The 13858-nt window shown below is 39.7% G+C and overlaps 2 protein-coding genes and 1 long non-coding RNA gene across 3 annotated transcripts in view; 1 reads left to right on the top strand and 2 right to left on the bottom strand.

Moving 5' to 3' along the window:
• Positions 1-1269, bottom strand: part of LOC120617114 (cyclin-dependent kinase inhibitor 2A-like) — a 22918-nt gene extending 21649 nt beyond the window's left edge. The window contains exon 1 of the mRNA XM_039880708.1: positions 984-1269. Within this exon, the coding sequence (XP_039736642.1) occupies positions 984-1052 (69 nt within the window). The 5' untranslated portion in view covers positions 1053-1269. The remainder of the gene's footprint in view (positions 1-983) is intronic.
• LOC120617117 (uncharacterized) lies at positions 249-12045 on the top strand. The gene is made up of 2 exons (XR_005656776.1): positions 249-597; positions 9960-12045. It is a non-coding gene; the product is annotated as an uncharacterized LOC120617117 (long non-coding RNA).
• CDKN2B (cyclin dependent kinase inhibitor 2B) lies at positions 7971-13858 on the bottom strand. The gene is made up of 2 exons (XM_039880712.1): positions 13278-13858; positions 7971-11038 (listed from the first exon to the last, which is right to left on the bottom strand). Exons 1-2 carry the CDS (start codon positions 13431-13433, stop codon positions 10778-10780), a joined length of 417 nt encoding a protein of 138 aa, XP_039736646.1. The 5' UTR covers positions 13434-13858; the 3' UTR covers positions 7971-10777.

The raw sequence follows: 13858 nt of genomic DNA, 5'->3' as shown, positions 1-13858 counted from the left end.
CGACCTCCGAGATTTCAGAACCGTTCAGTGCTGAGCGCGCGCAGGAAAGGCGGGCTGAGGCGCCTGGAGGTTAGAGCTCCCTTGCCAGGCCGTGCCCCTTTCCTCCCTACCTCTTCCGCCTATCCGAGCCCCCACCCCCTCATCCTCATCCCTCTCTCACCTCCCCACGAAACACACACTATGCCTCTACGCAGATGTAGGTTCCAGGGCTCGACGCTTAAGACGTGGCCTTCCAAGAAATGCCCTCAACGTCCGTCACCTGACATGCCACCAGGAACGGACCGCGGTGCTTCCGCGGCTTCTGGTCCCCGCTACCCTGTTTCCCTTCCTTTATTCCTCGTGTCCCTTGCCGAGGGTCTCCGTTTCTCCAAACCGGATTATTTAAAAAATGAAAAAGAAAGAAAAACAAGGTCATGTCATTGCTGTACCCGCCATTCAGGAGACTAGATGTCAGTTTTGAAAGAAATGGCGCTATGCTCCGCTTCTAGTTTTGGGGAACGAGCGAAATTGAAGGAAACCGCTGCACGCAGCGGACGCGACATCTGGACACTGCGTGGCGCTGGCGCCACGGGAGTTACGGGCCCGGCGCCTGACCAGGTAGGCGGAGCGGAACCCCAGCCGCGGGGTCCCTGCTGGGTCGGGGAGACCCCTCCCGTCCCTGCTCCACGCGTTTCCAAGAGTGCCGGGGTGGGCCGAGAATCGGTCCTTTCACCCGGCAGTTTTTATTTTCGGTTTTAACCTTCCAGCATCTTCCTCTTTCCTGCTGCCCCGGTGCTCCCCTCCCCCACAAGCTGCTCCCCGGGCTTTCCCCGCGTTCTGATTCTCCCGCCCGCAACCGTGAACAGCCTTTTCCTTTTCTCCCGCCGCGCGCTGGGACACCCTTCCCTCTCACTACCTGACTCATCAGCGTGCTCCCTCTGCTTTCTGTTCCCCTCCTCCCTCTTTACCCTTTTCCCACATCACTGATCCCCCTTTCTGGATACCTCGCACTCCTTCTCCGGTGTTGTCTGCTCTGAGCAGAAAAAGCGGGTAAGGAAAAGAAGCAGCAGCATAAAGGAGGGGTGAATCGAGGACACGGAGGCGGCCTTGACTTAGAGGAGCTGGGTTGCATAGCGCAGCCTGGCAGGTCCTGGCTCTTGGGTTGGATGGAGCTCGGATGCGGGCTTGCTGGCTCTCAGAGGCTAGCAGTCAAGCCCAAGACGCCGCTTGCAGGCAGTTGATGCTGACTGTGTGCCCTAGCCTCTGGGACTGTAGTCAGTCTCCTTCAACCCAGAGCCTCATGGGCTGGAGGCGAGGCCTGGCCGGTCAGGCGAGTAAGAGAGGATGTGGGACTAGGCCCAGCCTTCGGAGTCTAAAATTGGGGTCCCCTTCTCAGTGGCTTCTTCCACATGTACCCAGGCCTAGTGACCTAGCTGTAGAAGTAGATTCAGAGCTCTCAAACCAGGAAGAAAGGCTTTGGATTGTCCTAGCCACCTACTGTCTGTCTCTGAGAGGCCAAGTTTAGCGGCGGGCTTCTACTTCCATCCCTTACGTCATCACGGGACACAGCCGCCTAACCGGCTGTTGGATGAAGTCAGTTAGGGACCAGGCTTGAACAGCCATTCTAAATATTTCTCTAGATCTTTACAAATGCACCTCTTCCCTCTTCTGTAGGATTCCCTCAGAATTTCCTGGAATACCTTACTCGGTGCTGAGGCTACTTGCCACTCCAATGTCTAGAATGAGTGCTCTTTTTCGCTCTTTGCAAGTCTTGCCCCTCCTTCAGGTCTCAAGTATCCCTGCTTAGAGACTCTTCCTCTTTCAGGCGACATTGTATCACCATGTTTTCCCCATATTGTACTTAGAATACAGAAATTGTCTTATGTAATTGTGGTTTGTCTTATACTAGTATACAAATTCCACTGAGAGCCACATCCGATTTTGTTTTGCACAACACCAATGACCACCCTCCCCGTCCCCCCACCCCGCAAAAAAATTCCCCATAGGAGAGATTGACTGTTAGAAACATACAGTTATAATGAGGGGATTTCCTTTTATGGCTAACAGAGGAGGGACACTTTAGGGAGTGGGTAACTTAGAGAAAGCATCATGGAGGAAAAATGATGCCTAGTTCCAGCATAGTGCCATTTAAGGACCCTGGAGAAGTAAAAAGGTGAAAGGTTTCCTGGGCCCAGGCAGGATGATTAGCTGTAGCCATAAACCATAGTAAATGAGGGCAAGAAGACTTGTACTACACATCTCTTGAAATTATTAGTGTTCTTTACAGAAGCAGAACCAATACAGTTGTGTGCATGTGTGCGTGCATGCATGTGTTAAGGAAGTGACTCACTTGATTGTGGGGGGGTGGGTAGCAAGTCTGAAATCTGCAAGGCAGGTTGGCAGGCTAGAGATTCAGAAAAGAGTTGTTGCAGTTTTGAATCAGAAGGCAGCCTGGAGGCAGAATTCCTCCTTCTTTGGGGAACCTCGGTCTTTTCATTTAAGGCCTTCAACTGACTGGATGCAGCCCATGCACATTGTGGAGGATAATCTTCTTACTCAAAGTCTATGGATTTAAATGTTAATTATATCTAAAAAATACTTTCACAGCAACATCTAGATGTGTTTGACCAAACAATTGGGTACCATAGCCTAGCCAGTTGACACATAAAATTAAACATTTTATTATCCCATTATGCCTGACAGGTCTGCTGAGCCTCAGTTTCTGAGCTAAGTTTAAATTCAGGGATGTGTTTGTATTGATTGTGCCTATATAGCTTAATCTATAGCCATTTCCTCTCCACCCAAACTTGGTCTGGGGGAAAAAGGGAGTTGTTCACTTCAGAGGAATGCCATTTGAGTAAGAGGATTGAGTAAGACCATTATACAGTAAACTCTGTGTTCAATGAATATAAAATTTAAAATTTAAACTTAAATTTCATCTTGGTTTCCTCCTGCTGCCCAACACCTATGGTTTTTCATTTGTGGTATTCAGGGGAATTCCAATTTTAATATTAGACTCACTGAAATATAATTGTGTAAATGAATCTTTAGCAAAACAGATTTGTGGCATTCCAAAGACTTTAAGAATTCCAAATGACTTTTGGCTATGTGCTCTTTGAAAAATGTATGATCAAGAACTGAGCAGTATTATGTTTATGCACTTGTACTGTATTACTTATTTTTATCCTCACAGTGGCCCTTTGAATTTGGGATTACTGCCTATATTTTACAGGTGGGAAAACAGGTCCAGAAGGGCTCAAATCTTGGACACTTTATGGCCAGCAGGTGCCAGGACTGGAATCATGAAGGTCTTTTAAGCTATAATCCTTGTCGTCTTTCTATTGTACTAAATGCCAAGGGAGTGAGCTAGTGTTGGATCATTTTCACAGACAGAATCACTGAATATTGGAGCTTTTCTTTGCTCTTTTCCTTTGGCCTGAAAAACTGACATGGCAGATCTGAGTTTTTGAATTGAGGAAAATGATTTTCTATTTTGGATCAGCAAATTCATCCCACGAACAAAGATAGGAGAAGGCATTTTACTTAACATGTCTTGTGCTCCCCTGCTCTGGCCGCCTCCCCTCCCCCCAGGACACCAGCTTTCTTTTCCTCAGGAATCTCTTGATTCTCAAAATTCTATGAGAAACTTTCCTAATATTGCATATGTTCAAAGTGAAAACCCAAAGATATAAGACAAAATACCATAAACAATATTTAAAAACTATTATTTGAATACATATGACAAAAAATTGACTTCTAGAATATATAAATAAATACATAAGTGAGTGAAAATATAATTCAGTTAAAAACGAGCAAAGGTTATAGCATGCAGTTTATAGTAGAAGATATACAAATAGTCAAGTGGTCAATAATATATGAAAAGATACTCAGTTTTACTCATTAGTAAAGAAATATAACAGAAGCAACACCTACAGGTGTGACAAAAATAAAATGAAGTGATAACATTGGTTAAGTTGTCAGGAAACAATTGCTCTTACTATCGTAACTTAGTAAAATTATTTTGGAAGGCAACTTTACAGTATTTATTAAAATTGTATGTGCCTATATGTACCCTTTGACTTAGCAGTTCTCCTATAACTCATAAATGTGCAGAGATGCATATACATAAATGTAAATATGGAAATACACGTTATATACGTAGTTACCATGAACAAGAATTTTAAAGTAACAACCACAGAACTGTGGGGCCCCCATCCTAGAGATCTAATTCTGAAGATTTTAAGTTGGTCAGCACATCTATATTTAGAATATCTCCAGGGGTGATTCTGATTTGAAACCAGCGTTGAGAATCATTTTCCTATATATGGTCTCAAGTGACTGGTGGGGACAGCTCATCATTGTACAGATATAATAAATACCTGGGCACAAATGTAAAATGAAATATTTTATTTTCCTTAGAAAGTGGATGGCATTAAATTATTTTGTTTACGATTGTATTTAAACAGATTAAAAGGCACTTGAAATCCATGAATACATCCATATACGATAGCTCATAATATCAAAGGCAATTCAGAGATTAGAAAGGAGTAGAAGATGACATAATTTTCAAGCAAGATTATAGTTTATCACTCTAGATGGCATATTGAGAGGGGATACAGGGGACTATAAGAGGGTACTGCTGTGCCCTAAGAAAAATGGTAGAGCTCAGCAACTCATAATCTGTGGATGGAATGAGGAGCTATTGGGTATAAATATTTCTAACACCCTTTAGAAGACAACTCCATCTGTTGTCAATAATCTGTTGAGCTATCTGTGGGTTTGTGAACAGAATAAATTATTTACTGTTTTATGTTTCTATGTTATGTCATAGACATAAAATATGTAATAATGTATACTGAAATTATTTACAGCTTAATCTGATAAAGAAAACAAAATGCAATTATTTATACTAAGAAATGAGTGAAACATGTAGAATAATGGATAATCTTTACATATTTGGTTTGGGACTGTTGAAAACCACCCAAACAGCAGAGACTCATTACTAGTCCTGAATCCCCCTCTGTTATTCACAGCCTTGTACTTACTATCTGGTGCAGAAGAAAGTGGAATTCTCAGGGAGACCCAGTTTTTAGCTAAGGAAAGGAGATGGAGAAATTTGTGAAGGGATAAGAAGGTAGAGGAGAGTTCGTTTAAAAGTAATTGAAGACCCAGAGGTCAGATAACAGAGGGTTCAAAGAAAATACCACCAACCCTCTCATAAATAATATTGAGTATTCGAATGAGAGTATAGCTACATAGATTATGCATTTTGGGAGGAGGCCAAATATGACAGGGAAATGAGGCATGGTTTAATTACAGTAATTGGTCTTAAAGTTTTGACTTTAACTCCTTTGCAAAATATTTTCTGTGCCAGCATTGACTGTATATGTCGACTGTAGGTCTCATGCCAGGGGCTTCTGAGTGGGAAGGGGATTAAAAGGTGCTTGGGTTTCCTTTGTAAACTTCTAGCAGTATATCATCTTTATACATCTCTTATTATTATTTTTTTACCAACAAAATATTTGGTTTATATTTATTTCAAGCTTCAAATTATTAAATCAGAGTTTGGTGCTCAGTTTTGACTTACATATTGGTTTATATTACTGTGCTTAATAAGTAATCCATGCCAGTTACATATTATTTCATTAGCAACACTGGCTTCAAAGCAAATTTTCCTTTATTATATAATTAACAAAGGGACAATATATGAAAGTTACTGTTTCTGTAAAGTATTTGTTCTTTATGCAAGGAATGATATGAAAATCTGAGTAGGGAATTCAAGAGGCAAGAAAGGAATCATCTCATTTGTAAAAGCTGAATTTGAGAAAAGTTTTATAGAAAAATCAAGATAGTATGGAATGAATAGATTCCCATAATTTTAGGCCTGGAAATATTTCACAAATTCTATCATCATGTGGACCATTTGTTTTGGTTTGATTTGATTAGTTCTGTTAAACTACTGACTCATCTTCCAAAAACCACCACCACGCTGCTTCTTTTCTGTTCCTTTTGTTAGCTTGAGTTTCATCTCATTCTCTGCCCTCCTGAAATGGCTGACACATACATACTTAGGTGATACAAAACTCTTCCCTGACCAGCTGGTTCCTACTATCAGCCAGGCAAAATTTAAGGACCTGAATTTCCAAGGAACCTAATGGAAACAAACCAGAAACAACACACCCTTAGAAATGGGTCTGTAAGATCCATGATAGCTGTTCACAGAGTCAGTCATCTTCTAATGACTTCTTCGACCCATTTTAGCATTATCTTGCCTTTGCACTTTCTGTTCCTTCTAATATCCCCAATCCTTTTTGTTGGTTCTAACTCTTACATCAGCCCCAGTTATCAGGATCCCTTGTTATAGGCTCACTTAAAAACCACTTTTTCTTTCAGAGCACTTATTTTATAAATCTATTGGGTCTACTTGCTTATCTTCATTAAGAAACTAATTCTCTTTATGGCTCTGAGTGGCATGAGAGAAATGCAAAAAGCAACAGGAAAAATCAGAGGTAAGAAGTAATGAGGAAGATCTTAAAATTAAACTAAATATTTATTTTGCAAAGCATCTTTTCTGTCCTAGACCTTATCAACTTGTCAGTAATTTTCCAACTACCTGGTGAAGATGGGGCTTATAAAGATTTTCCTCCCTAGGTTCCAGAATTTTAAAATGTGCCTCTCTTCTTCATTCCTCTATGTCTTTCCTTGCCCCGTACTATGGTAAAATTATTAGTAATAAATATAAGAGCCTAATACAGTCACGTGTGTAACAAACTCATAAGGGGTAAAACTTTAGTAATGGAAGGGAACTTAGGAGTAACCTAGTCCAATTTCCGTTTTTTATAGATGAGGAAATTTGAGGCTAATCAAACTTATCTGGCTTAGTAAGTCACATATTGACTTAGTCAAAAAACCAGCACTGGAACCCAGATCTTCTACCTTCCAATCAAGTCAATTTCTCTTTCCTCCACTTGTTCTTTCTTTGCTGGGGTTATTAATAGCATAGGAGATGGTTGAAAGTATTGTTATTCAACTATTGTTGCTTCTTCATTTAATTTTTTAAATTAAAGAAAATTTTTAAATTTTAAGTCTTTTTTTCTATCATCTATCAATCATCTCTCTGCCTATCTAGTTGAATCTAATCTAATTGTAGCTTAGTAACTGAACACTGAAATTATACTAATCTAAAAATTATTCTTCAAATTTTCACACAATAACTAAATCATTTATTAATAATGAAAACCTAGTAAGCATGTTAAATTTGTTTATGATTAGCTGCTGACATAAACATGAAAGTAGACCCCTTGTACTTTAGATGACACTGGCTTTTGCATTTGCTGTAGAAGGCAGTCCACAAGAGTGCTTCTTCACATGGACTCTATCATTTTGGCAGATAATTTTACTTGCTCTTTTTTTAGTAGAATGCCAATGTTTTGAACATGGGAAAAATTATACCCTATTATAAAAATAATTAGCTCTGGTAAAGCATAAAAGGAAAATAAACATATCTTTTGTTTTTTGAAATAATTGAGGGTAATTATAGAGGTGGTAAAGGAAAAAATCCCTATTGACTATTACATGCTAACACACAAGTAGTTTGTTTTTAACATTTCGTATAAAGAAAGGGCAAAATAGAATCTGAATGTGTCAGTTAAATTAGTTGTGGGTTTTTTTTTTGTTTGTTTGTTTGTTTTTGGTTAAGGTCAGATACCTAGCTTCATAAGATAAATTATTTGGTCCTGTACACCATATTGTGTTTACTATAATACAGAAATAAAATATCATAAAAGTATTCCTGTGTATACACTTTTCTAAATCTGTTTGGAGTTTTATGGATCTCAAGCTATCCATATGACTCTGTTTCCTTATATCTGAAATTACTATTAGAGCCATTAGAGCACAGGAAAATACTAGCAGATTTTGCTTTCAGAGTAAACCATCCTTGTTTTTTCATCCATCTTCTCAAAAGAAATATAAAAATGAAGTCAAATGAATAAATTATTGAATTCTGAATTTATTTCACTTCTAAATCTTTTTGAAATGAAGGTCAGGGAGTAAGATTTGTATAAATTTTGGTAATATTTTAGACTTAAATGTAGAAGTTAACATGTACATATTTTCTGTAATTCCACAATGAAGCTAAAAGCAGAGTTTATGTATATATTTGTTTGCATGTATCCTTCAGAGTGAAATCTTTAACAAACTTAACAGTATAGATATATTCATAAAATGAAAACAATGTAATATAGTACTGTAAGATCCACAACCACACTTTCTTATTTTAGCTTCCTTTAATATTAGGTTGTCATCAGATTCCATAATTCTTTTAAGTTAGGAATGAAATCACATTTCATATTTATTTCTAAGGATTATTATTTTTCATTATTCAGCCTCATGGTAACTAGCAGATTTGAATATTTTGGAACTTAAGAAATAGAAGACAAAATAAGGGATTTCATAAGCCAAATGGAAGATTTTAAATGATTAATTGACTTATGCAGTATGCTTTTTAGTAGTTGTAAAACAATATAAACTTTAAAAATACTGTTCTTGTAGTCAATAATGATTGGGTACTTAAGTGATAACTAGAATTGTATTTTCTGTCCATATGGCTTAATTTGAAAATGGGAATTCCATTATTTTTGTTTCAAAAGTTTTTTTTTTTTTAATCTTTTGGGGTCTAGTCTTCATATTGCCGCCATTTAAAAATAGATATTAAATAATCTTTTCAGATTTATTAGATAATATAGAAAGAAAAAGTATCCTAGGAACTTACCAGGGAGATAGATACCTTACAAGGGATAAAAAGTGTTTCTGCTTCAAAAATTTTTTTTAGTTGACTTTAAATTTGGAGAACAGAATGGTGCAGTGTGAAAAGCAAACCAAACCATAAGCTTTAGAGCCAGATAGACTTACTTTGCACAACCATGGAATGAATATCTTGTGACCTTTGACAAGTTACTTGACATTTCTCTGTCTCATTGTCCACATGTGGGAAACAATACCTATCTCCTAGGTTTATTTTAAGTGTTAAATGAACAAATGTATATTTAAGCGTGCCTGGCACAAGTTATGTGTCAATAAATGCTTATACATTTTCCCCAATAAGATAGACTCTGATTCTCAACTATGCTTCCCCTGTAATATATTAATTTGGGGAATAAAGAATTGATGGAGAAATAAAGATTTTTTTTTAATTTAGCACAAAGACAATTCTTTTTATAAATCTCTTAAATTTTTCTGTTCCCTCTTCTCTCATTCATACACATATATATATACTACATGTATAAATTTTTCAATGTATGTACAACCAGTTCTTATAAATTTTTGTTGGTATTAACAATTATTACAAATAGTAAGAAATGTGAACCCCTTTGAGTCTTTAGCATTTCAAGGAAATTAGTGGTAAATTACCCACATCTTGGAGTCCAGCTTCTATTTTTTTTTTCTTTATTAAAGCAGTGAAGTAGCAGTTGTTTCAATGCTGTAATGAATCAAACAATACTGGAAATTAAATCCCAAAGCAGTGCACCATTAGCAGATATTAAGACATTCCACGAGCCAGCATCATATATTTTCAGCGGTTTTATACTCAATCTACTTTTTCAGCAACACTTTGGGAAATATCCCAAGATAATTTACTGAGTAAGTGCATCAGTCTTTTAAAAGACATTTGGAATATTTCATAGTTTGATCCCCTGAGACACTCTAATAAAGGAGACAGAAATTTTAACAAAGAAATAAATAGATTAAGGATGCAAATAATCTAGGCATTGGCACTGCATCATAGCTTCATTAAAGAGCTGCAGCTCTTCCTCACCTCTTTACCAAGGGCCACAAGTTTCTTTGTTGTTTAAAGACTCCCCATTAATTAAGATAGCTACTGAAAAACAACTCAGAGGTACAAAATATCACGAAATCTTTTCAAATGTCAATTTACACGAGTGTTTCTGTATATATTGTATATCCTATATTGTATATAGATGAAGCAAACAGTTACAGGCTGCTCTCACTACAATCGACCACTTTGTTCTGTTGGAGGACATCTGGAACACCACAGATATATCTCCTGGACTGAATATCAAACAGCAAGTGCCTGCCCCTTTCTGAGAGCTGTCCTGCATCAACCTGATCCAGGAATTTTAGAATGCATGGGCAAATTCGAGGTGGCTCCCCATCCTCTTTTCCCCTTCACTATCCAGTGGAGCTGAGCACGAGTCTCCAGGGCTTCCAGGGAGTATTGTTTTCCACGTGACTTGCCGTGTACCGCACAGTGTGTAAAGCGTTGGGCACCTACTGACACTCGTATCGACAGTCATCATCCTAGTCTGGTCCTCAGTCTTCAGGTTTTCCTTCGTAGCCCCCTAAGGCCTGAAGTGAGGCTTTTTCAAGGCCAGTGGGGCTACTGTCTCACTTATCTCCTTCCGGATGCCAATCACTATTGCCACCCACTCAGCCCCAATCATCTTCCGCGTGAAGATTGGCAGTCACCAAGGGTCCTTCGTGGACTTCACATTCAACTTTTTGCCAGAAAACCATACAAAGTAAAGGACCCCTCGGAACTGAACACTTCGCTCCAAAATCTTGCTGGAAATCCACTTGCCCTACCTCTTTTAATTCATGGTGAGTGTCGAGGGCGGGATCCAGGAAACAAAATTATTTTTGGCCTACCCCTCCCTACCCACGGAGTCGAATCATCGATGAAGGCTTTCAGGCTTTCCGCCGCTCCGCGTTTGCAGCCTTCATTGAACTCAGTTGGGGGTGGGGAATTGGGGAGAAAAAAGCCTTTGTGCACCTGCCATCAGTCTCCAGCGGCCACACGCAGGTACCGGGCGACGACGCGGTGGCCCCTCTCTTCAGCCACGTCCACGGGTAGGCGGCCCCAGGCATCGCGCACGTCCAGCCGCGCCCCGGCTCGGTGCAGCGCCACCACCGTGTCCAGGAAGCCCTCCCGGGCGGCGTCGTGCACCGGTCGGGTGAGAGTGGCGGGGTCGGCGCAGTTGGGGTCCGCGCCGTGGAGCAGCAGCAGCTCGGCCACGCGGGCGCTGCCCATCATCATGACCTGCGGGAGGAAGAAGAGTGGTCAGGGCGAGGGAACAGCAAGATGCAGGCCTGGGTAGAGACAGGTACAGCCATTTCAAAGAAATACCTATTTATGAAGTATCTACCTAATGCAAGGGCGCACACTAGCCTCAGGAGTCTGGTTAGGCTCCATTTGCTAACGCAATATCCCACACTCCCCAGTCTCTCCACCCGCTCCAGTCATGCTCTTTACTAATAGAGCTCCATTTTATTCTCCGAACATGCCGAGACAAGAAAGAGCTGATGATATAGTGCTTGTCGTCCTCGTGAGAAAAAAGAAAATTTTGATTTCCATTTAAACATGGGAATCTATTTTGTTAAATGATTTATAGAAGAAATTAAGTTTAAAGGCTTTTAAAGTCTTAAATTATTTTTTCTGTTTCCCCCCCACCCCCGCCATTATCCGGGTCTAAAAATCTTTACTAGGCTGTCCGCTGATATATATTTTTTAGAAGTCAGAATAATGCTTTAGGGGGAGAAAATAAGAAACAACTAAGTTTAAAATAAACTTTACTTTGTTTAGTTCTTGTAGTAAATCCTGTTTTTGCTTTTCAGTCATATATGTTTGTGCTCATAACGAAATATAGTTCAACAATTTGAGCCAAAATTGGAGATAAAGGGGAAAAAGTAAAGTCACACACTATAAGATTATGTTAACAAATTATTTGTTTTTTTTAAAAAAATATTTAAGGTAATGTTATAGAGAATGGCAAAAGTTTAGAGGGTGATAATTTAATGTAACATGTAAAACACTGTATTTACATTGCACAGGATTTTGTAATGTGCTAGATTTTATAATGTTAAATAGTAAATATTTTGCTTTATAAAAAGAGCGTGTATGTTAGTAGTTGAATCAGAACAAGGCCTAACTTAAAAAGATGTTTGAAGCAATAATTCTATAGTATCCATTTGTATACATGTATGTTATGCAAGCATTTACACTCTTATTTTAACAATAAAATAATTTTGATAACTAAATATCCAAAATGGAGTTATTTGTTCTTGTGACTTTGTGTTTTAAAATGTATTATGTTGAAACTAATATAAAATAATATCGAATGTCAACTGTAATTTTAAAAAAGTACCATGCAATTGAAAGATAGTATACTAATTTTTGTTTCCTAAATATTTAAATCATCCATTTCCTCCATTAAAAACTGTATGTTATTTCTACTAGTGATATAAAGGCCATTTCACCTGTGGAGAAGAGGGGAAAATATGGTTCTTAATATCTCAAAAAATGGTGAGTTAATACTGTAAATAAAACCTCTTTTTACAATTATTATAATTTGAAGTCTTTAAAAGCTACTTACCCATGTTTTTGTTGCTTTAAACTACATCTCATTATTTATATTTTTCTAAGAATTTAAAGGGAATGAACAGTTTTTTTTTCTCCTTTTTAAAATCTATGCTATTAACAAGGTTCCTTAATAAAAGCTTGGGTCTGGAAGGTTAGGGTGAGGTGAAAACTAAAGATGACAATATTCAACAATATAGCACAAAAACATTACCTTGGATTTTAAAGGACTTAAAAATAAATCTGTACTAATTAAAGTGGGATTAATAATTAAACAATGAACAATTGTATTTTAACATGAACAGGCTAATTATTTATGAAGACTCTTTTCCATTTAAAAGGAACCTAACAGTTGTTGCGGGAATGCTTTTTTAATCTAAGCATTCGGTATGATAATTAAGCAATAAAAATCCATAGAAGCATTTTTCTTTCTTATGTAATACTCAAGAGACTGCTAACAAAATAAAAGGAATTAAGTGTTGTGGTTGAGGAATCCTATCTGTTCCTTTGTATTCATTTCGCCTTTATAAGGAAAATACATAGAATTTCACGTCGCATTTTTTTCATGTGCTATGATTTTTGTATGATTCCTTAAATCCAATCCTGAATGTGTAACTTGTAATTTATCTCTATCGCTGAAAGTAGACATACAGACAAGACAGTTCTCCTCCCCGAGTAACCTTTCCTTTTGTCCTTTCTTCCTCAACCGAATCTATCAATACCTTGCATCTCTGATCATGAGACGGGAGAAGAAATATTGATATGTTTTACATCTTTAAAAAGAATACGAAACTGAAGCAGTGGGTTTTTCATTCCCTTTCTGGAAAGACAGAGTGGAGACCTAGGCCCCAGTCTCGTCCCACGAGGCCGCGCCCCCGCATTAGTGCGCCCCCTGCCGGCAAGGCCCCGGGGCCCCAGCTACCTGGATCGGGCTCCTCCCGAAGCAGTTGACTTTGTTGGGATCCGCACCGGCTTCCAGGAGCTGTCGCACCATCTCAACTTGCCCCCGCGCTGCAGCGCTGGCCAGTCCCGCATCGCCGCCGCCGCCACTGAGAACGCCCTTGTCCTCCTCTCGCATTTCGCGTCCCCAGGCGCAAACTAGCCCGGATGATCCACTGCTGACCGTGAGCTTCGCGACACTCCTCCCTCCCTTCCCACCTCGCCCTGGCGCGCGCTCTCCTCCCCGGGAATGCTCAGCTCAGCTTCAGTCAGTCCCCTTTCGCCGTCCTTCTGTGCCTAGCGGGCGCGTGCAACGGCCGGGCGGCCTGTCGTTAAGCCGGACTCGCGAATCAGCGGACGCGCTCGGCTCGTTCCCAGGAAAGGTCCCTCGCGCGACCGAAGCCGAGCGCAGAGCGGCTCCAGCCGCAGAGTACCGGTGCGTTGCCGCGTGCTGACTCACTGCGGAGCTTCGCTCTAGCAGTGTGGAGAGTCGGCAAGGAATGAAACGGTTTCTAGCCGGGCGGCGGGGCTGGGCTCTCCCCACCCCCCTAGGCTCCGCCCGCT

This window comes from Pteropus medius, unplaced genomic scaffold (assembly GCF_902729225.1).
Source record: "Pteropus medius unplaced genomic scaffold, Ma_sr-lr_union100, whole genome shotgun sequence".
Classification (NCBI taxonomy): domain Eukaryota; kingdom Metazoa; phylum Chordata; class Mammalia; order Chiroptera; family Pteropodidae; genus Pteropus; species Pteropus medius.
The sequence above is the reverse complement of the archived record's forward strand: the minus strand, read 5'-3'. Positions and strand labels throughout refer to the sequence as shown.